We start from the raw sequence: 24,948 nt of genomic DNA, 5'->3' as shown, positions 1-24,948 counted from the left end.
TGGCACTCCCGCTCGCCGCTTTCATCTTTACTTCCAACACCGTACCCCTCTCCCAAATCTCATATCCTTGCCAAGTCTCTCAAACTTGTAAAACGCACAGCAAGCGCATGGTATGACAAACATCTAGAATCCGCCATGTTTCATTTTGTGATCTTACTCACTTTAAAAACTTCTATCTGTTTTTTGTTCTCTCAGCCTGCTGAAAAAAAATATTCAATCATTTTGCTAAAAGTATTATCATAATGCCTAACACTGACCCATTAGGGTCAAGTTAGGGTTATTTAGTGTGGTGCGTGTGGAAACACAGGTTATTAAGAGTACCAGGATGCTTCTCCACAGCAACAACATTTCCGGAGAGCTGAAGGTCACAGCAGGTCAAAGCAATGTCCTCTTTCTTCTGTGTCCATCTCAACCACACCTTTCTCACACACTACTTTACTGTGTGCTGGCTATATGTCTTAAAACAGCTGCAAGTGACTCAAATCTCCTGTCTTCCTCTCCTTCCTCTCTCTAACGTGTCACTTGTTCCTCATCTCCAGTTTTAGACTGGGGAGAATTTCTCATTATTGCTCTTTTGGTTTTTTTTCTTTCTTACAAAGTTGTATATGAATCATATATTACAGTTTGAAGAGTCCTTTGTCTTTGTTTTGGGTTTTTTTTGTCTGAAGAGCAGACAAAGAATGCACACACTCACAAAAAATGCCTTTTGATGGATAGTTTGATCTCAGATGTGTGTGTGTGTGTGTGTTGAACCATTTTATATTTTATGTTATAACCATCATTATAGGTATGCAATCATATTTACTGTGACATCAACTCCAGTTAATGTATTTTTCTTATAGGTTTCATGTAATGTGTATACATAAATAATTAAAAAAGCATGCCAAATCATATCCATCATAGATTTTTTGGGGGGGAATCGTGTGTGAGTGTGTGTAGGGAGGGGTGACTCTGTGATTGTATGAGGTGGAGGGGTAGCCAGAGTGGCACCAGGTACAGCGCTTCATGGGAGATGGAACACATTAGAGAGTATTATTGCTTCAGCATGTTTTAACCCACATTATATTTCACTACCACCAGCTCCTGTTGCGACCACTTTGCATTGAAAGGGTTAGAGGTTAGGTTTAAATTCCAGAGATAAAAACTCTACATTTATTTTCATTCGAGCTCAAGCCTGTCTAATCTGTGCGTTTATGTGTGCGCACTCGTATGAATGAGTGTGGCCCTGCTGTGTGCATGGAAACTCAAAATAAACAGAAAAATACTGTTAACTAGATTGTTGGTGGTCGCATGTACAGTTAAAATGTGATCCACACAGCTTAATTTAGCGGTAGGGCAAAAGGCTGACATGGGTAAAAAAAAATAAAAAATAAAGGCAAGAGATTGTTTTTGACTGAAGACTGTGGGGATGGGATGGAAGAAAATAGCAAAAATGTGTGTCAGATGAATTTAATTGCAGGGCCCCTAATCTGAAATGATTCAAGCCTATGTCTACAAGGCAGACAGTGACTCAGCCCTGAAGTCTGGACCAGAGGCTGTGACTGGCTTGGATTGTTCTCATTTGGCCCATGCTGACCACTCTGAATAGAACTGTACCTGGCCACTCGGATGTAGCTTCGAGAGCTATATCGGTATGGTAAGAGGGAGGAAACCCTGCTGTGATTCAGCGCCAGTGTGAGCAGTGAGTAAGCTTGCTGTTCCAAGAGAGAAAAGCCCCGTCCTCAATCCCACCACAAGCGTCAGCATGGCCCCTTCCACTCTGACGTAAGTTTGTGGGTCGCCACGGCCCCAGTGGAAAGCTGCTGTATGTGGCTAAAGGCAGTGCGTAAACACACCAGGCTGAAAAATACAGGCTCGCCAAAAACACTAAAAACAAGCAAAAGGCTCAGGTTTCCTTTCACTTCTCAGTGAACTCTGGTGTGCCTTTTATAGTAACCATAATCATCAATATGCAAGCTGTTTTCCTAAAATATACACAATAACATGGCAAAATTTACTTCATGCCTAAAAAACAAAAAAAACAACAACAAAAAACCCCATACAGGCATTTGATAAAAGTGTGACAGCAAAAAGTAAGCCTTTAAAGATTTTATGACAAACATTAAGTAAGACATTCAGCCCTCCTTCCCGCCTAACAGGCCAAACTGAAGGGCAGTGTTTTGGCTTTACTGTAAAAAGATGGGATGTGTGCAGTGACAGATGTGGCATTCTCAGAGGCGGTAGCTGAAAGCATTGTGCATGTCATTCTCTGTGCTGACATGATATTGTTTCCGTTCTGGTCCATGACTGCAGAAGTGGTCTGGCCACATTAAAGCACTGAACACGGTGCTCAGTGGTTCTTGCTGAGACTCAATTCTGCTGTCTGGGTTTGTATGTACTGGGCCGCCCCAGCGTCTCCCCAAAAGCAATCAGCCTCCAGTCAGAGGGGGCACTCTGTGGCCTCCCACCCCTCAATTTGTCTCCATTCACTTCTATTCCTGCTAATGAGTCAGAATCACAAAATCATGCCGCGTGTGAGTGTCAGCAACTAAATTACATGGGTGATGAGTCTGAGGCTGCACACACACCCAGATGGCATTTTGGCTAATAAAAGCCAACAGAAAACAGGGGGGAAAAAAAGAAAACACGTTTGTGTTGAGACTGAGGGTTCGTGTTTCTGACAAAAGGGGAATGAGACAAAGAAAATGACAGGGATGACTGGAACAAGCGCTTCTAGCTGTCTGAGTGGCTCACTTGCTCCTCTCACCTCACTTTCTTCCTGGCAGACATACTAAAAAGCTGAAAATATCAACTAAGGCTAGACTGGTGGAAAAATGATTTGGTAGGATACAGGATTACCATGCCCCATGAAATGACATATACATTAAAAAGACATTTGAGGTTCACTATAGATTCTTCTTGAGTTGGTTAGATAGATTTTTAGACAAAATACCACATTGGCAGCACACAATTACAGCCAATAATGAAAGGTAATACATAAAATAATTAAAGAAACAAAATGGAAATTTGAATGTCAGAAAGGACGTCCTCTAGGAGCTTTTAATAACTACAAAAGTTTGACTAGTGACTCAGAAAGGCAAACGTGTATAGTGTGAAGTTTAAATAAGGGGTGTGTATGGTGAGATGGTGGTTTTGATAATAAGAGTCTCAGGAACACCCAGCGACATGCAGTCTGGTCTCTAATGCTCCCATCAGTGAGGGGTCTGTGTTGGGGGGGGCATTACAAACTACGTTGTAGTCAGTGTGTCGAGGGGCTCCTCTCGCTGACGCCATCATTTTCCCTGCAGCCGACTCATGCACACACATGAATAAATGCCTCAATAAAATTATACATCTGCCCTTTTGAACAAACACAATGTGATTCACTGTGGCATGCTTTGCCCCACCAGGAGGATTTGATGTGTATGTGCAACATGTGTGAGTGCAAGCAGTTAAATGTGTGACAAAGGTGCAATGGCTTGGGTTTGTATGTGTGTGAGAACACACTAACTCTCGTACCACTCAATGGTTGGTTGAGAAAACACGGGCAGGGGCAATTTTAAGTGGAATGAGGTGAAATAAATCAGGGGCCCTGTCCAGCTGTTCTCTGCTCCATCCCTGTGGAACACACTCCCAGATGGTGGCCGTTGCTCTCTCCCCTCACATGTGGGCAGCTTCATTATCATGAGGTGAATTACAGTAAAACATTACCAATCTGCAGTTCATGATGAGCTTCACAGCTGTGGCCCACACTTGAGGTAATGTGTCCCACTGAGCAGAAAGTGCGCATGGATTCAAAGGAAAGGTTTGCTCAGCTCGTGCTTTAAATGTCTCATGGGGCTGAGCAAGGTATGGAATAAAACAAGCACAACACCAGGATTTGGACTTTTAGACTCATTTTTTGGGGTTTTGCTTGGAATAGCTTGACTTTTTTTCTTCTCTCCATGTATATTCCATTCAGGTCAAAATGACTCCTTTAATTTCTCTTTCTAAATAAACATGAAGAATTTTGATTTATGAAATGTGATGAACAGTACAAGCCACTGAAGTAATCAAAACATGTGTCATTTTCCTGGAAACATTCGGAGTAGTGCTCGTTACATGGTGCATTATCAAGTAAGTGTAGATATTTATTGTAACTGAGAAGGAAAGTTCTATCTAAACACCATCACACACAATCAATGTCTTTGTGGATATGTGTTGTTTGGTTTAAAGTCTGATCCCTCCATCAATATGATGCAAAAAGAACAAAAACAAAATCTGTCCAATTTTCACTTCTCACTGTTTTGATGTTTCTGCTTCCACTGGAAGTGTACTTCTACTGACTACCATTATTCACCTTTGCAACACAATGGCAGAACATTGGTACAAGTGGATTTTATGCTATGTCGCATCAGTGATGTAACCCTGTGCCCGCAGGTGTATTTACCCCTTTCAACATCAGACACCCTCATCAGGCAACTCTAGCTTTAGCTTGTGATCCAGTCACAACCTTCCATAAATCCACTCTCTTAGCCCAGATTCATCTAATGGCTTCCGTGTTGTTGTAAATGGACCATCTCTTCCTTTTCTCCCATGACATTCTATGTATGCCCTACAAAGGGACTGCCTGACCAATAAAACCTCACATCTGCAGACAAAGCAGCTAATCTCCCAACCTGTGGCACAGTCTTTATACAGTCCATAAAGTTTACACAGAATGGTGCAAAAACAACAAGTATCCAGTGAGCAGCGGTTCTGCAGGTGGAAATGAATTGAAGAGAGAGGTCAGAGGAAAATGGCCAGACAGGATCGAGCTAAAGAGAAGGCTATAGTAACCACCATGGCAAGAAGAAAAGCATCTCTGTATGTTAAAACTTGAGGCAGACAGTCTACAACCTATGTGGCCTAGAACACCACATCCATTCCTGTGATCTGAAGCTATAGTATGCACAGGTTCATGGGGTATATACACTACATACATTGTATATACTTTATGACTATATACACTTGATCACACTCATCCCATTCCAGATTTAATTCCCTTTGCTGTTAAAATAACCTCCACTCTTCAGGGAAGGCTTTCCACTTGTAGTGTGGCTGTGTGGATTTGGTCATTTAGCCATTAGATCAGTATAGAAGTCAGGCAGTAATGTCACGCGAGGTGGCCTGGGGTTCAGTTGGCTTTCCAGTTCATTCGAAAGGTGTTCAGTGGGGTTGAGGTCAGGCCTCTGTGCAGACATCCAAGTTCTTCCACTCCAACTTCCACTCCAACTCCAACAAAGCTCATAGACTTTCCTCTGTGAACAAGCACATTGTCATGCTGGAACAGGCTTGGGCCCTTTCGTGAGCATAAAAAGACATCCTAAACAATTCCGACTTTGGCGAAGACCCACAAATGGGTGTGATGGTCAAATGTCCACAAAGATACAGCCATATATTGTATAAAAGCAAACATTTAAAAGGTATTATAAACACACAAGGAAAGAGCTACAAAGTTCTACGTTTGTACAAACTATTTTATGACAATCCCATACAAAGTTATTGCTCTAGTTTTGACTTATGACTTTCAGGGGACATATTTCTATTTCTATTTCACACATGAATATGTGCAAGAGTTTAGATGCAATAAAAATGTAATAATTTTCTGAACCAATTATGCTGCTACTAGGACTGAGAAGCAAAATATACTTGTTTTTATACTTGTAAGTCATTTTTTTAAATCAACTTGGTGACATTCTTTCTTTCTCAAAGCTTTATTTCTTTGATGTACCTTAAAAAGATCCAACCGGTTAATAGCAATAGGAATAAATAGCAGGAAAAACACTAAAATGTGCGTAGGGCAAATGGTGCTCCAGGACCAGGACTGGCAACCTGCTACTTAGTGTCACAGCAACAGCCTTTACCATCTTCTAGCTTCATGCCCCAAATACCCCAAATGTCATACACCTTAGGACCACCTTAATTACATGTAGCTTTGAATAAAATAAAAAACAAACATTTTTTTGTACAAAATTAACTAAATTTACATTTCATGTAAAAGCCATTCAGCAAAAATAGCATTTTATCTTATAGAGCACACGAGGATCAAAATACAATTTGAGCATGTGTTTTGCCATTATGAGTGGAGTTTACACGCATGTATGGTTAGTCTCTTCCATTCTACACTGCATTATTAAAGATGTCAGTAATCATCTCTTAACATATGAAATGTATTAAATGGCTTTTCACTTCGTTAGATTTGGAATGGCTTAAACAACTGCTCACTTTTAAGAAATGTGTTACATAAGAGGTTGGATTTTTACAGCACTTCTATAAATAGAATAAAACATAAAAGAAACTTCTCTGTTAAAACAATCAGTGGACTCATAAACAACACACCCTTGAACGCCTCGTGAATCTGGCACAAAATGTCACAGCTCAGAGAACCTGGCAACCGCTAACTATCGAAATGCATGTTAAATAGAAGAGCAGTCTGTCTGTATTGCAATGCTGTGTATCAACCACTGGATGGATTCTTCCTGCTAAAGTGCTCTCCAGAATGTCTAGTCCTACTGGGAATATATACACCATGCCATTAGTTAGACATAATGTGATTGGTTTGAGACATGGTTGATTTTTTTTTTCCTTCCTGCTCACCACTTGTCAATAAAAGTATCCTTCCAGATAAAGTCTTTCAATAAACGTCATTCTATAAAATTCCACATAACAGTTAAAGTTTAATGCCTCTAGCTGAACAGAATGGTTACATTTATTTTTATGAATCAGTGCAAGCACTTAAGAAAAATGTAAAGGGAGTCTAACTCTTTATCATGTAAGTCCAGTCTGTTTCTACACTGGGTTCAGAAATATTCAGTATTTTTGGAACTTTATTGTATTATAGATTTAATAAGCTACATTTAAAAACAAATCATCACCATACATTTTTACAATTTTTAACAAATGTATTAAAAATCAAAATATATTCTAAAATATCTCATTTAGATATTTAGTATTCAGACCCTTGACTAAGGTCTTTAAGATTTATCTCATGTGGATCCTGTTTGCTTTATCTTTTAGATAGGGTATTGACTGGAGTCCACCTGCGGCAAATTCAACTGTTTGGACATGATTCAGAAAGTCCAAGGAATTTCCCATACACCTCAGCATGGTGGTGGCAGCATCACACTGTGCCGGTGGTTCCCAACAGCAGGGACTGGTCAGAATCAGGGAAGCTTTAATGTAGCCAAATATAGAGAGGCCGTTGAAGAAAACCTGCTCCAGGTTGCACACAACCTTAGACTGGTGTGAAGGGTCACGTTCCAGTCAACCTGAAGCTTACAGCCAAGACAACGATATAGTGGCTCAGACTTTGAAATGAACCCAGTAGAACATTTGTCGATGCTTGAAGATAGTAGTTCACAGACACTCCCCATTTAATCTGAATGAAACTGCAAGAATTTGCCAGGAATCCAGGTGTGCTAAACTTGTAGAGACTTAGCCAAGAAGATTACAAGCAGTACTCACTGCTTCTGATAAAGTTTCTGATAAAACCTTTCTAAAAACTTATATTTGCTTTGTCCCAATTGTCTAAAAAATCTAGATTAAATCCAGTGGCTGCAGTGTTACAGTTGCTGTACAGGTCTGTGGTGGTGAGCCAGGAACTCCAATTGCAAAGAAATTGCAAAATCTGTTAAATCTGTTTAACATTTAATCTTAAAAATAGTAATAAAAAATACGTTCCTATCCTCACCTATGGACATGAGATCTGGGTAATGACTGAAAGGAAAAGGTTATATCACAGAAGCTGGGATCTGTGGCTGGGGAGAGTAAAGTCTTTGCTCACCTTGTCATCCTGTTATCACTGTGAACCCCAGTGGGAAAATGGATGTGTCACCCTCAGATGTAATCTGGTATCTTCTCCTTTGGTGCATTGTCCAAGAAGAATCAAGAAGAAGACTTCTGTCTTGTGGCATTTAATCTGCAGCTCAATATAAACAACAAACAACGAACAACTCTGTCTAATAACTAATGTTAGAGGTATGGACCTGAAAATTTTGTGAAATTCAGAAAAAATCAACATTTAAAGAACATGAATTCATTTTTATTAATCTAATCAAATATTTATTATATATTGTGATAACTCAGGGCTTATTGGTTTAGAATGAACAAAACTAGCTAGCTGATTTACCAAACTTAAAACTAATTCACTTCATATTGTGTCTACATGGAAAGCAAAAGTGACATGTCATCCTGTAGGAATCAGTGATACATCCAGCAAAAGAGAGCACTGGCTCAAAGGCCAGTTAGCACAGCTGTGTGCACTTTCATGTCACATTGATTTGAATGCGATCGGATGTCTTTAAAAAATAGCCATGTGCTGTGCAAGAAAAATATTTCATGCATCTGAGATTTCTGAGAAGTTATTTGAAGATCGAACTGAACATTTAAGGAGTAAAATTGACTTCTGTAAATTTACTTGTATGAACAAGTAACTTCAGTTTAAGTTTACTTGTATTCAATGTAAGGTTCAATAATACTTGAGTAAAGTACAAATCCGCCAAGAGAGTACTTGTGTTATGGTAAGAAGTACAATTACTTAGTGGTACACAATAAGGGCTCTTCTTTTTGTGGGAGATCAGGTCTTCTAATGTATTAGCAAGCAACATCTCTCCATGACAGGAAATCTTTGCCACAGCGTGTCTGTTATTCATTTAAAATAACAGTGAATCAATAAAATCCATCCATCTATTGAAGACATGAAGATGTTCGCACTAAAACAACTGATCGCTAAAAAAAGGACATTCTCCACAAATTGCTGCCAGTTACGCATGTGGCGCAAGACTGCTCAGACTTACCACAGACCCTCCCTTAAATGGGGAGAGCCATGGATGGCATCTTTGAACACAGTGCAGGCACTGTCTCATGGCTGCACGGATGCTAGAATTATATGTATGTTGGATGTGGGCCCACTGTTAAAGATGGAACCTACTCAAGGCACTTGTGTAAACTTTTGGGGACTGTTAATGTAACTGATATCAAAGATTACTGAAGAGGGAGGCGGTTAATGAAAAGTTCAGTTAGGAAAATTTACGACAAATGACTTTTTCTCATCCTATGGGGTTCAAAGATGAGAGAGAACATCTTGAAGCTGAGAAGGAAAAAAAAGAAAAAGAAATAAAAGGAAATAAATGTACTTGATGATTTGATCACGCTTTGAAATGTTAAATGGTGTGAAATTTGAATGTGATCTCAATTCAAAATAAGCAGCACAAGGCAGCACATATTGTGATTGGAGAAAAGAGTGTTTATCCTTGAGCTAGGCCTTGCGCACTGAAGTGAGAGGTTTGCTCTGGCAGTGATGGCCCAACACAGACCAAATAAAGCAGTGGACAGTGAAAAAAAAAGGCTGAGTGAATTTCTGTCACTCCAGCTGCCCAGCCCCTGAACACCACACAAAAACAAGAGTGTCCCCATGGGGCCCTGAGTCAACACCACCTCTTTCCGCTGGCGGACGCCTGCGACTGTTTTTCTAATCACAGGAAAACCTATCAGGAGCACTGTGTGCCTGGGCCTGACTATGTGTAGGTGAACCAAGAGATTACACATGAATACACTTGTGCACAAGATCTTACAGTTACACACTTTTGAAAAACCACACAAAGCAAGTAAGCACACAGAACTTGTATAGCACTGCAGTTCCATGCTAACAATCACACAGTTCCAATAATTACCTCATTAAAATTACAGATTCCATCTCTTACACTTGCCTAATATCTGAAAGTGCAGATACGAGTGATTCACAAAACAGTGATGATATCACTGAGTTGAAAAGACAGTATGACTAATCTTTCTAGACACCGGGGCCATAGTGACATCATCATCTCGAAACCGAAGTCTGATCTGTTGTAAGGTATTCAACATCTTAATTCCAAAATTTTATACCATGTGTTGACTGTCTCAACGAAGGATGAGTGTTCTCTTGGCAAGTTGTAGCGCTTTCCAGATAAAATTCACATAAACACAAAAAAGGGAGAGTGAGAGTGCAAAGAGAGAAGGAGAGAGGCAGACACACAAATGAGTCATAGTGCAATGACATTACCACATATGAAATATATGCAGTATGACTCGTAAGAAAGAATTGTCTGAAACGAGACATGAGTAAATTTGAGAGTGATATCATCACGTTAAACAAGTCTGCATTTATCTCAGTGTGAGGCTTTTAGTAGTTGAATAATTCTCTTCATTAATTCAGGTAGGGCACAGAACTATATCTGAATTTCTGGTAAATGACTATATAGCTCTCCAGAAACATTGCTTGTAGATTTCTTTTTCCTGTTATATATATATATATATATATATATATATATATATATATATATATATATATATATATATATATATATATATATATATATATATACACACTGTATATAAATTATAATTTAGGACAATATTAGGGCTAAACACTACCAGACAGTGCCAATTTTGTTTATGTGGATACTATTACAAGCATTATATAGCAAACTGACTGTTAAGCCTTGATTTAACTGTCATAAAGCCCGTCCATAAGAAACAGGAAAAGATAAAAAGAATTAGGACGATTTTGATGAGCTAAGCAAAACTTTTCTCTTAACAACCTCTCACAGCATAAATGGCCCTAAGGCAGAAGCTCACAGAGTTTAAATGTGTAGGTCAGCCAGCATGGAGGTCCAACGATGGTTTCCAACTGCCTGAGACACCCGGGTGTAATAAGTGTTCACTGTGCCTATGTCAACCTTGACACACACTACAGCATCTCACCATATACAATTCTGAGAAGCCCCACAAGGCCATTAACAAACAGAAGTTAAAAATAAAAAAGCATAGCACTCTTTGAACTCAGGGGTGGCCGGTTAGTCTCTCGGACTGCTTTGTAAGCAATGAAAATTAAGGAGGAAAGGGGAAATGAGGAGGAAAGAGAAATATGATGGACACTAAGGATGTGCATTAAGTCATTGGTAAGGTGAGTCATTATAGGCGATAACATACAGACAGCCAAATAAGTCACGCAAAGGACAGCGTGTTAACAGCAAGAGCCAAGATGATAACTCTAACCCAAAATTCCCCTAAGGCCTAAAAGGTACAGGCAGACTGGACTGTATTAAACACTTCCATATAAAACACTGTCATATAAAACCATTATACCTGCTATGTTTGAGAGCAGCATTTAACATACATCCCAGCAAAATATATGCTATGTTCCAAGCTACACAGCTGTTTGACTACAACGAATATGAAAACTAGTCTACACAATCCTGTTAATATGGCAGGTTTCTATGAGGTAAAAAAAAAAAAAAATAAACAAAGATAAATCATTTCAGAATGTTTTTGAACCTCATTGTGAAATGACAGCATTTAAAAATGAAATAAAAAATGAAATACAATCTGAAACATTTTAGGGGAAAATATGAAAAATAAAAGTTTCATATGGAGGATGAGTCTGTGTTCAGAGTGAACTAATCACATTCAATCTGATGTTCAAAAGTAATTATCATACAGCTGTCATCAATGAAATGATTCTGATTAACACCAAATAAAGACCAGATGTTTCTGTACGATGTTCTTCACATCGACTTGGTTTCATCTGACTGCTGAAGGCATAGTCCACAAAGCACTTACCAAGCATGCATGGCATCTTATTTGTTGAAAGGTATCAATCAGGAGAGAATTACCAAAATATGTACCATGGCACACCGTAAAGGCCATCATCAATAAATAGAGAAAATTGCACACCACAGTTATATCACCAAGAACATGACGTCCTTCCAAACATTTATAAAAGGACCAGACAGAAACCTACCAGGGAGGCTGCCAACAGACCTACAGCAACATTAAAGGAGCTGCAGGAATATCTCACAAGCCCTGATTACTATCTGAATATGACAACAATCTCTCATATTCTTCACATATCTGGGCTATGGGGTAGGATGGAAGCCCTTTCTCACTAAAACATCCAAGGGCAACTAAACCCTTGGTTTAATGTATTATAGTCTTTGTGGTAAAATGTATTATAGTCTGAGAACAATTCCAATAAGTATGTTTGAAAGAACATCATACACACTGTGCAGCATGGTGGTGGCAGCATCATGCTTTAGGGCAGATTTTCTTCAGCCAACAATGGGGCCTTTATCAAGTTAGGCTACAAATACGTCAATTTTAGTGCACAACATTCAGATATCTGCTAGAAAGCTGAAAATGAAATAGAATTTCACCTTTCAGCATAACAAACCTGACCCAAAGCGTACATCCAAATCAGCAAAGGAATGGCTTAACCAAAAGAAGATCCATGTTTTTGAATGATCTAGCCAGAGCTCAGCCCTGAATCCAACTAAAAATCTGTGGGGTGATGTGAAGCGAGCTGTGCACAGGAGATGCGCTTACAATTTGATGGATCTAGAATGTTTTCGCAAGAAAGAGTGGGAAAATATTGCCAAGTCAAGATGTGCCACGGAGATCTAATTTCTCTCTGGAGACCATTGAGATCATACACAGTTCTGTATGAGCGTAAGCACTTGACTCAGATCCTGAGTTCTCTGAATCACAACAGCATATTTCCTGATCAGATTTGGAATATCAGATTGCAAAACAGATTTTAAGAAAGACTACTGCTTATATTGCTTATGCAAAATTGATCTCCCTTTTTTACTTCCTTTAGCTATTACATCAGAGTTCTGCTGAAATCCTTATTCTGAGTGGTCAGAATATCATAAATACTTTTCTCCTACAGCACAATGGGCATGCTGTTATAAAAAAATAATCATCTTTGAGGTAGTGATTGTCCTCTGGTTTGCCTCAGACTGCATCACTCAACCCTGTTACTGATGATTTTCCTACAACACTACACACCTCATGTTTTACACCTAATCTAAATAGCTAATTTATAATGTTACCTCACTGACTCCCAAGTTTAGCAAAATAGTCAGAAGCTCAATACACAGTTTACAGCCTGGTGTATGTTTTAAATGAACAACTGTTTGGGTTATAAACCTCAACTCAAGGATGAAGGTCTGTTGATGGAGATCATATGGCATGTGTGACTTACTGATTCCTATGGTCTACATTTACTTGCTGAGATGGTAACAGTTCCTAGTCCACTTCTCTCGCTCTAGCTTGACACAAAATTGTGGTTTTAGGTTGAGGGTCAGTTGTCCAGTAGAGTCTGACCCTTTAAAAAAGCAATCTGGACCCTGTCAACACCTTTGTTCCCTAAACAGGCTTCTCTAGGCCTCTGGAGCGGCACCACATGGAAACTAGTGTGCAGTGGAAACTGGCTGCCAAAAAGCCCAAGCTCTGCACCTCTTCCAGATTAGCATTCTTTCCATCTGACACATGCGCTGTGAAGCGGATTATCATTTAAGTGGATGAAACACAACTTAAAGAAAGGTGGGCTTGTCAAAGAAAAATGTAAGTTCCTTAGGATATGAATGCTGAGAGACAGAGGGCGTAATATGAGAAAATATAAGGAAGTCATCTCATTTGGAGCAGAGTCACGAAGAGTTCACTGCATTTAAACTGAGATTGTTAAGAGTCTGTATGAGGATATTACATATGAATGATGGACAACAATAATGAGTCTGATATCACACTGACATTTGTCTGACCACAACCACTTCACTGCTTCCCTACTGTAAAGGTAATTTCCTTTTAAAGACTCTGACAGTTTTTTATTTCCTTACCTGATTTCAACTCATAAGGAGTAGACGGCATGGAGCCTTCTTCATTACCCCCACCTAGCCCGGGCATTAAATCATAAAAACGTCTGAACTTCAATCTGGCCCCAGCTCCCTAACAGTAGAAGTGAAGGAAGTGAAGTGCTGAAGGAGAGGAAGAGTGAAGGTTGGGGTGGAGTGAGGGGGCGCACAAGAGTGTGGGAGACTGCAGGGTAGAAGAGAGAGCTGCTGCTGGCACAGAAGCACAGCTAGAGTTAGAAAATGAAGGGGGGGGGGTTAAAAAGAGAAAGAAAGAGAGAGAGAGAGAGAGAGAGAGAGAGAGAGAGGGAGGGAGGGAGGATGGGAGGATATTCACTATTACTGTTGAGTAAATGTTTGAGAGTACTAATGGTTAGCATGTGTATTTAAGATTGTACCACAGTGCTGCTGAATGCTGATTGGCCAGAAGGTGTAAATAAATTTTCTATAACAGCACTCACTCTAATGCATTACTATTTCTACAGTAACAACTTACATAGAGACTTGTATGCTGAAGCTAAACATGTAAAAATGCGTGTCATTGTTTACAAGTTAAAGCTTTCTGAGAGATTTTTGGAAGGAGTCTCCGGTTTCGGCGTTTCGTAACAATCAGAGGTAATGCTGTAACTTTTCTGACATGATAAAGTCTTCAGGATGGAAGTCTGTGAGGTAGCTGCAGTTTTTCTGCCTCATTAAACTTCAAAAGAGAGAGGGAAAAAAGAAAGAATACTAAAATAACAGACTGTTTTAGCTGCTATAACAGGAACTAACTTGCTTCACAGACATTCCACAACATTAAATTTAACTATAAATAAAATGTGCCACTTTTTAATACATGCAAAAATTGTGAGCAGTGGCAAATTGGAGTGGTAAACCAGAAATAAGCACTAAAAATAAGCTGTTACTGGAAAAGAATCAGCTTCACATTAGTATTGCACTGTGCCATAATTGACTATTTTCATATCAGATTATAAATGTAATAAAGAGTATTACAATACACATATACAGCAGAAAACATTGGACATTTGAGGGCTCATGCACTACATAACATATCAAGGCTTATTTCACCTCCACAGATGTTATTGCTATTGTAAAACATGACATTGCTCCTGCCAAACTGTTTTGGGCACTTGGTTTATAAGTTGCCATTAAATAGGACATAAACGTAATATAATGAAGCACAAAATTGTTTCTTTTCCATGATAATTCAATCTAGACAACACTTTCAGCTCATATTGTATTCACATTGGATCAGGAATCATAAACTGCTTTATAATTAATAAAAGAATTGTCACCAATTGTCAATAATGTCCCCATCTCATCTCAACATATCAAAGTAACTCATCTTGTGATGAGTTACTTTGATATGTTATAACCTTCTACAGGCAACCATTTAACAAAGAAACTGCAGATCATCAAGCTTACTCATTACACAATTCCCTTACTCATTTTCATATAAACATACTTGTACACAGTCCATCACCACTATGTCAATTTAAGTTTGTCTGGGCTTCCATAAAAGGCTGGATAGGTGCACTGTGGCCCTTCTGCATATTTTGAGCGAAGGGTCAACACAACTTCAGAAAAAAACACAGTGAATTTGCTAACCACTTCATCCCAATAACCATTAATAAAGCACTCGGTGCTGTAGCCTGAGTCCACTGAGCAAAAAGCCCAGAGCTCCAAACACATGTTTAACAGATTTCAAAAGAAAGAGCGACATTGGTGCTTATGGGGGGAAAAAGGAAAAGTGAAGACGAGGGATCTACTACAAGCCTGCAGGAAACGGAAAGGGTGTCAAATGGGTAGGAATCCAACTTCAGACCACAAAGCTGAGTGGCATTCCTGCTTTCTGGTGTGATAGTTTTACCTGCAGCTCCAGCCTGACCACAACTATAGTGAGTGAAAGCAGGCTCAGTGAAACAGCCATCCCAGCACAGCGGCACTGTTTCAGCCAACACTTTAATGTGGTTCCTGCTGCCAGCTGGGAAATGTGCACAATAACTGCAGTTTTTTCAAGGGCAACACATGTCCGTAGAGCACAAACACCAAAGAAAAGTTTTATAGCTGTATTAACCCACACTTATACACATGGATGTTCTTCCGAGCTGAATATGTTGCATAGTAAACAAATTATCAATAGCAGGTGCAATGTATTCAGCAGTTTATAAAACAGAACAAACAACAAAAAAAGATTTTTATTTCACAGGAAATAAAAACGCTGCATGTTAACCTACACGAGAAATAGAACATTTTATTAAAGATCAGTTTATGCAGAGGAAAACAGTAATGTTTTTACCACTCAGGATTTGGCAGTGGAAGAGCTTTCAGATGGAAGCTTCTGCAGGATCCATGAACGTAGGAGCTCCAATTCAGGCCGGCAAAGCTGGTGATTTAACCCTGGGAATGAGTGGAAGGAGGTAGTCATGCCAGCTTTCTTCAGCAACTTGCTGGTCTCTTCTCCCCAAGTATGTGACACCAGCTCGTCAGCTGTGCCATGACACTGGAGAAGCTCTGGTAGGTGACGTCCTCTTGCATCTTCAACAGCCTGCAAGTGAAAGAAGCAAATGTCTGGGATTTTGTTTTTAATGCTCGGAGCATTTAGTTAATTTTGTGTGGTAGGTACAAACTGCAGAGAGCATTGAGAAAAACATGTAACATGCCAGGATGTCTACTACATCTCACACCCAAGTTGGACCTTAAGTATGTCATTTAAGTATGTCTGAGTCAGTAGATTATAATGTAGGAACACTAGCAATGGGCCTCATTCATCAAACTGGATACAAACGAATTTATTCACAAAATAAATTAAATCATTTAAAATGTGGTAGTCAAGAAAATCCAATTAGTTCAGAAAAAACATTTGTATAAATTCTTGTGTAAGGAAACACACTAATGCAAACCTCGATAGATAGTCTCCAGATTATATAACTGGCCTGAGTTGCTGTCATTTTTTTAATATGAATCAGACTATCAAGTTTAACTCGCTTATTTATTTTGATTGCACACACAAATTTTATGAATTTTGTCAAAGTCAGTTTAATAATAATAATGTGAAAGAAAGCAAACCAAAACAAAACCCCAAGGCAAATATATTACGACATATAATATTTGGCCGTTTAATTACGACAAAAGAAATTGCCATATAAAAGCTGGAAAGGTTCGTCTGTGCCTACGGTAGCTAACTTTCCCTTTTACAGTTCGTGGAAAATCAGCTTTGCCAAAACCTTTGTGAATATGGCAGGAGCTTGGGTTGGCATACAAACACATTTACACACAGCTTTACTAAAAGACTGATAAATGTGACCAAATAATATACTTACTTGATAGATAACTGAGCCCTTATTAAGGAAGCTGGACAGTGCAAAGACTCCAGCCACATCCTGGTGGTACCTGCAGGCTAGATGTAATGCCATGGCTCCTCCCATAGAGAAGCCGCCTTGATAGGTCAAAACAGCACATTCAGATCACGGAGCTAATTATTCACATTATGACACCAGTCTTGTAACTTCTGCCTCTTTGCTTTTGAGCAGCTTTCAGGCTTATTCAGCAAATTTTGTCATGCAGCCGTATTTAATTTTGCTCTGCGGCTGTGGTGTTAACAGCTAAAGTGAAGTGACAGATTTGTGCCCTACATACACAGACGGCATTGTGCATGTGAACGTTCATGTGAACTACAGTAGTTTTAAGCTGAAAGCCAAAGTGGACTGTGGCAGAAAAAGAAAACGAAAGCTAGTTCTGAGTTCCACATCATCAAACTTCCATTTTTTTCTGAAACCTTTCCATGAGCCTGTCTTTAATTTCACACATTCGGGCACATCTGGGACTTTACACAAGTACCCATCACTGTGTGGATGGAGATGAGTGGTACATGAGAGAAGATTGAGTTCATATGCATTTTAACCATCAGACAGTGATGACATGAGCATTGTGATTATCTGTGTCTATGAAACTTTGTCTTAATTAGCTACAGCTCAAGTAAAGACAGATCTATTTCTTTTCCAGTGGAAGCATATTTCCCAGCCTTCACACTACCACCTCCATCTCCAAAGCTCTCCTGAGCCCTTAGTTGTTTGGCTGGAGAGCTTGCATGTGTGTTCGAAACCTTATTTCTCCAGGGCTTTTCCCATGGATCAATACACCTAAAAGACTGAAAAACATATACAATAGCCTACGATTTCTCATCTTCCTTAAAATGTTTTCCATGGAAAGTTCTGGCGCTTGTCAGTCCATCAGCTTTAGGAGTGGACTCAGGGAACAGACCACTTTGTTTCTCCAGCGTGCAGAGTGACTCCAATGAGTATTTATAGTTAATGACAAAATGTTATGATTTAGGAAGATAATATTTCAGCAGTCTCACAGGAACATGTGTTTTTTGAATCACTTTCTCTGGAACGGAGTTCAGGGGCTTTTCTGTCCTTCCACACAGATCCTTTCACACAAGGTCTTGTTTTTCTCCCTATTTATAGGTATTTATATGTTACTTTCTTTGACAGGTAACCGATTCTGTTGGGGTTGGTTTTTACCGTTCTGGTAGTCTTTACATAAATAACCTCTGTGTGACTTCTCCGCCATACAACCCCCTGTACATTTCCTGAGGGAACTTTACCTGGGCTAGTATAGGATTCTCTCACAGAGTACTACTTCCTGCCATTTTTATTTCATAATGATTTATGTGTGAACCTGATAACTCAAATATTTTGAGATTAAGCTGTGCAGAAACCTGAGAATCTTCCAAAAAATTCCTTTCAAGCCTGCTGTTGGCAAAACATGAAAGCAACGAGAAATTTGATAAGTTTCATTCTTCACTTCATACAGTGAAGGAGAGATATAACAGCGCTGGCCTGAAACTCAACTTAATTTTGAACTAGTGATGTGTGAGAGCATTTAAGCTTGTGCAAAGCAACAAAAGAAAAAGAAGGGAAGATGCATTGTCAGAGAAGAACATCAGAGCTGTACCGATAATCATCCTGTGCTTAGGTACACCGGCTCGGATCTCATCTTGGACTACAGCTCCTAAATTACTGCACATTTCTTCAATAGACTCTGAATGCTCTGGGCAGTCACGAGAGATTTTGTAACGGTCAAACCATACGTGGGACAGTCCCCCATGCATAGGTGTGTAAGGCCTGAGAAAATACAAGATACAAAAGCAAAATTCCTCAGTGGGTTTTAGAAATTCCACCAAATTCCATGACACCATGTAATAATAATAATAACAAAAATAATAATAATAATAATAATAATAGTAATAATAATTATAATTATAATAATAATAATGGTGATCAGTTAAAAAATAATAATAATAAAAAATGCATTTTTGCCATATATTTAACTGATTGCTGTGTCTTCTAACGTAGCCATGCAAACCTAAAAAAAAAAAGTCAATAAATCATATCGGCATTACAAATATAAAGCTGAAATATTTGAATTTACCTTGCTGGAGCTGTGGGGTAGATCACTCTGATATGCTCAAACGCCATGTCTTGTGTGAGAACATCCCGAACCCATGCTCGTAATCCCTGCCCTGTGTCTCCTTACATACCAAACAAACCAAATAACATTTTAATACATCATACACCTATATTTCATTATAGTTCAGTTCAGTGAAATATCAATTCAATACAAGAAGAGCAAAGCAATACATTTGAAGCCATCACAGCACAGCTCTCTAATCTGATTGGTCAGAAGGTGTTGATTCATTTTTTTGTAACACAAAACACACCTCTGACAATGCGTGTTGTAATTCAAATAACTTCAGGTTTTTAGTAACGTGCTTAATCTTAGGTTACAGTTTCTATAGTGATGACTGATAAATAGGGATGTGTATGGCAAATGCTTTACATAATCTAAGGCTAATAATAAAAGAGTTTATTTAACAAGTAAAAACATGCAGTCACTATAGTGGTAAAGCTTTCAGTAAAAAGTGTAATGTTTCAGTAATGTTTGTTTTTCATTTATGGAAGGCATCTGGCATTATTTTCGTATAACGGCATGTTTTATTCCTTAGCTCCAGGTATGCCCTTTTCCAAAAAGTGATTGAGTGTCTATGTCCAGCAATACCACTTATTCAGTGATGCTTTGCAACTTGCCAATAATGCATCAGGTCATCAGGTATGCTTTTACCTAATCAGGTTACCTTTAAAAGCCTTATATTCAACGCAGCATTGATAACGTCCATAATGCCCTGAATTTCCGAATTAGCAAGGGAGAGAACAGCTAACGTTGCGTATGCGCCAGCGGTAATTCTGCTCCACTGAGTGGCTGCAGATAAAGAACGTTTCAGCAAATTGGCTGGACAGTTGACCACCTGAGCTCAGGTTATATCTCTTTTCTGAGCTTTAATCTTATAAAGCGCTTATGGTATATGACTGATCACACCATCAGAAACAATACGGCCTTCTGTTTACTAACATCTTGCATGTAAGCAAAAATAATAGGAAAGTTGGAATGGAACCCCCAACCCTGGAGATGCAAATCAAATGTGCTAACCACTATCCTCCCTGGAGTAAACATTACCAAAATCATGGGCATTAATATTTTGCTGCTCTCAGCAGCTCTTTGCTGCTATAACAGCCTCTACTCTTCTGGGAAGTCTTTCCACAACTAATGTTTGAAGTGTGTGTGTGAGGATTTGTGCCTAGTGCTTTCTAATTCATCCCAGTGGTGTTTAGTGGGGTTGAAGTCAGAGCTCTGTATAGGCCACTCATGTTCTTCCACTTCAGCCTTAGTGAAGGATGTCTTCATGGAGCTTGCTTTGTGCACAGGGGTATTGTCATGCTGGAACAGGTCTGGGCCTCTAAATTCCCAGTGCAGGGAAATTGTAATGCTACAGCAGACAAAGATATTCTAGATGATTGTGTGCTTCCAACTTTTGTGACAACAGTTTGGGCAAGAACTACATATGGAAGTGATGCTAAGGTGTACATAAACATTTGGCCGAGTATCTTTTATAGTATATTGTTAGATCTGTGTAATTGGGCTGCCTATTTTAATTCAGACCACAGATTATTTACACAGGGTTCGAATCCATAGACTTACACAGCCAAAACCCTATAAAACATTGATTATGTGTTCTTGGAACAATTTCTATATTGATTTGAACGTACGTTTGAGGCTGTTATTGTAATGAAAGATCTGATCTATAGGCAACACATGCTCATGTGTCCAGTTTCTGACAAATTTTAAACTGTTCCAGGCTTCCAGTATCTCCTTTTTAATATACAGGTTGTTGCTAATAGAACTTTAAACTGTTTGTATGTTGCTTTATATGCATTGTGCAGCTCAAAATATGTCTTTCAGTTTGGTGTCGAAAGCACTCAAAATGATGCAGTTAAAATATTCTTTAGAGTACAGACCAAAGGACATATTATTGGAATAATATTTTTACAAGAATAGGTTTGATTCTAAGGTTAACATTTTTTGTGTGATGAATTTAAAAAGCATTTTTATGCTGTCCAAGTGGCAAGTTTGCATGAAGAGACACTTCAAAATGGAAAGCGAAAATCACTTATGACTATAAGATTTGTAGAGAACTCACAGAGCTAGTTATATAGATTTAGTGCTCATCAGTGACACAAAAAACCTTAATACATTAATCAAAAAAAAGTTAAACTATTGAGCACGCTTTAAAAGAATAAAAAAAATCAGACAGTAGTCTATGTGAATAGGAATGTCAGCCTTTATGGCAAAGAAAAACAATGTGTAATCCACTACAGCCAACCAAAGTTAATGGCAGCGTGCAGAGTTTTATTCTGCAGAGTCTAAATATTGTGACATACGATTTAATACAGCAGAGCGCAGCGGAGATTTGGACGTAGCTAACCTTTGTCCGGGCTCATTTACGCCTCATCCATTCTACACGAAGCGTTTCCAGCAGGTAATCTATTAAAGAGCAATTGATCTGTGCACTTTTGTACAGACTGTGACTGAGTTTTGCTCATGACTAAGAACAGGCACCACTGAGGCTGAGTGTAAACAAACTTGTCTAATTCATAGCTGTTGCCTTGTGATGGCAGTAAATCATCGTGTTCAACAGCTGTATTTAATTACAAAGCCTGGCTGTGATATGAGGATTCCCTCACAAAGGCTATATCCAAACAGAGAGGGTAAATTCATGGAAAGAAATGCTTCGCAATGCTCTGCGAAACCCAGACGTAAAGCTCTCCATTAAAGTACTCAACACTTTGTTTACTTGTCTAACTACGCCAATCAGGCATAACATTATGAGCAGTGAAAGGTAAAGTGAATAACACTGATTATCTCCTCATCATGGCACCTGTTAGTGGGTGAGATATATTAAGCAGCAAGTGAACATTTTGTCCTTAAAGTTGATGTGTTAGAAGCAGGAAAAATGGGAGAGCATAAGGATTTGAGCGAGTTTGACAAGGACCAAATTTTGATGGCTAGACGACTTGATCAGAGCATCTCCAAAACTGCGGCTCTTGTGGAGTGTTCCCAGTCTGCAGTGGTCAGTATCTATCAAAAGTGGTCCAAGGAAGGAACGGTGGTGAACCGGCACCAGGCTCATGGGCGGCCAAGGCTCATTGATGCACATTGGGAGCAAAAAAGCCTGGCCCATGTGATCCGATCCAACAGACGAGCTACTGTTGCTCAAATTGCTGAAGAAGTTAATGCTGGTTCTGATAGAAAGGTGGCAGAATACACAGTGCATGATGGGTCAGGGCTGTTTTTAGCAGTAAAAGGGGGACCAACACAATATTAGGCCGGGGGCCATAATGTTATGCCTGATTAGTGTATACCAATACACCCATATTTATATTACTTTTATCTGTCACTGCTTTCACCAGAGCTCTTGTACCGTACTGTACCTTCCAAAAAGGAGTGTCACTGTTTATTATGTACACAATACACCTTCTGTATTTTACATTCTCTTAACTCTCCAGTCTTAGTTAAGTACCTGCTCTCGGTTTCACTGTTGACTGTAACATTAAATCTAAATCTCTCAATAGATATGTAAGCAGTGGAAAGGAAAAGCTAGCTCTCAGTGCCACATCATCGACGCCTGCTTCTCTGTGGAAGCCTCTCACGAGTCTGTCCTTAATTACTGTTGTTGTTTCAGGAGAGTAAACAATATTTATGAGCTTATTAAATGTCATGTCACTGTAACACACACCAGCTGATATGTTCGTCGTCTGAAGCACGGTAATAGCTTGTTAGCGACGCTGTAACGATGTCTGCACTCTGATGAATGAGACTAAAGGGAAACTCATTCAGAAGGAAACATGTCGCGGCTCTAAATAGCGAAAATTCCCCTCCAAAAAAAATAAATAAATAAATAAATAAAAAGTAAAGGCACCTGAGCCATGAAGAAAAATGACAGACGCGGTGTGTTTCCCAGTCTGAGACACTGCACACTTCTGCAGTTTCTGTACAGCAGCCATATCCACGTCAGGTGATCTCGCGATACTTGGTGTGAGGGTGTGCGTGTATGTGTCGGCTTCAGGGTAGGTGAAGGCGGAGGGAAAGCAGGGCTACGCGGATTATCTGATGGATAAATCATTTCTCCCGCAAACTGTCTTCCGTGTATGAGTTGAAGATTGAATACTTCAACTGCAAATCGTGTTTAAATTAGAAATGCAATTCACGAAAACGACATTTATTGTTTCTGTTGCTTTATTATTTTATTGTTTTATTGTTTCATCGAATATAGTCCTATTTAGCGACTTTGTGTCATTGTATACATTTATGCATCTGATTTACTAACAACAACAATAATATAAATAAAATTAATATTAAAACAAAAAAAAAAAATACTGAATACTAAGACAGAGACCGTGCTTACAAGTTAAAAATTGTGTTTAAAACAACAACAACAACAACAACAATAATAATAATAAGAATAAGAATAATTATTATTAATTACAAAACTGCAAATTCTAACAACTTCTAAATAATAATAATAATAATAATAACAACAATAATAATAAATTATTATTATTATTATTATTATTTAGAAGTTGTTAGCAGTTTTGTAATTAATAATAATAATAATAATATTTATAATAATAATAATAATTATTATTATTATCATTATTATTATTATTAATAATAATAATAATAATAATAATAATAATAATAATAATAATAATAATTTATTATATCTATAATTAAATAATAAATATAAATAATATCTTAGTTGTTAGAATTTGCAGTTTTGTAATTAACAATAATAATAATAATAATAATAATAATAATAATAATTATTATTATTATTATTATTATTATTATTATTATTATTATTATTATTAAATATTATTATTATTATTATTAATAATAATAATTACAAAACTGCAAATTCTAACAACTTCTAATTATTTAAATTATTGTTATTATTATTGTTATTATTATCTTTGCTGTTGTTAGAATTTGCAGTTTTGTAATTGTGATTATAATTATCTAATTAATTGCAATTAATTGCATTTTATAAAAGACATCAGTAAGAATGGTTTCCCAGTACTCGTTTCAGTCATCTGTTTTAAACATGTTCAAAGCTGGATCTTATTATAATTCTTATTCATTATGTCAGTACAGTAACTTGGAGAGGGTTTTTTTTTTTCTTTTTTTTCGGTCTCTTGTGACTGATCGTTTATTTTTGGTGCTGTTTGGGTCCCTGTTCACCCAAGAATGAATGGAGAGCATAGCCCTGTAAAAGCCCTGTCTGATAACAACTGGTCCTGCTCTGTGCTCCAGTGAGCTCTATCATGAGCAGAGATTTAGTGGAATGTCTGGATCTACAGTTCCATTTAAACACATTCTGGACTCTTATCTTTAATAAACATAGATCTGTTTTGCTTTGATTCTGGTATATTTCAGTTGCTACACACACCCAGACCACACATTTTGTGTGCTAAGCTTAACTCTCCAAAATACTGTCATTATGTTGAAGACATTGGTCAAATTGCCAAAGTCTGTGTGTGTGTGTGTGTGTGGCAGGGGGGGTTTGGAGGGGTATATCTGAGTGCTGTGTGTGGTCAAACAGACAAATTACCTGGGTCATCTCCCCACATATAACAGCAAAGAAAATTACCTCCCAGTGTCTGTTTATTCCACTTCTCTACACACAATTATGTAATGCAATGACATCAAAATCTTCTGATTTGCCAAATAGCTATTCAGCTTCATGGTGATTGTTTCACTAACTCTGAGTCATGTTCTTGTAGCAAAAAAATCTGAACTTGTAGAAAAATATGTTTCTATACCATAACTGTAGAAAGTGTTTAATGGAGAATAAACATCATTAAAATACCAGATCATCATC

The 24,948-nt window shown here is 38.3% G+C and overlaps 1 protein-coding gene across 4 annotated transcripts; it reads right to left on the bottom strand.

Annotated features, from left to right (window-relative positions):
* Window positions 1-921: 921 nt before the first annotated feature.
* Window positions 922-23,113, bottom strand: lyplal1 (lysophospholipase like 1). 4 transcript variants are annotated; one of them, XR_009205989.1, is made up of 7 exons: window positions 22,987-23,095; window positions 19,104-19,203; window positions 18,627-18,796; window positions 16,991-17,106; window positions 15,967-16,215; window positions 7,784-7,918; window positions 922-5,258 (listed from the first exon to the last, which is right to left on the bottom strand). XR_009205989.1 is itself a non-coding variant. In XM_058402275.1 (6 exons), the coding sequence occupies exons 1-5, from the start codon at window positions 23,069-23,071 to the stop codon at window positions 15,970-15,972; spliced, it is 717 nt and encodes a 238-aa protein (XP_058258258.1). In that variant the 5' UTR covers window positions 23,072-23,095; the 3' UTR covers window positions 5,289-7,918; window positions 15,967-15,969. The 4 variants fall into 4 exon arrangements, 3 of the variants coding, with proteins under 3 accessions (XP_058258258.1, XP_058258245.1, XP_058258268.1); XM_058402275.1 differs by lacking the exon at window positions 922-5,258 and having other exon boundaries at window positions 5,289-7,918; XM_058402262.1 differs by lacking the exons at window positions 922-5,258; window positions 7,784-7,918 and having other exon boundaries at window positions 10,395-16,215; window positions 22,987-23,113.
* Window positions 23,114-24,948: the final 1,835 nt, after the last annotated feature.

This window comes from Hemibagrus wyckioides, linkage group LG01 (assembly GCF_019097595.1).
Source record: "Hemibagrus wyckioides isolate EC202008001 linkage group LG01, SWU_Hwy_1.0, whole genome shotgun sequence".
Taxonomy (NCBI): Eukaryota; Metazoa; Chordata; class Actinopteri; order Siluriformes; family Bagridae; genus Hemibagrus; species Hemibagrus wyckioides.
This window is presented reverse-complemented; position numbering and strand designations above follow the sequence as displayed.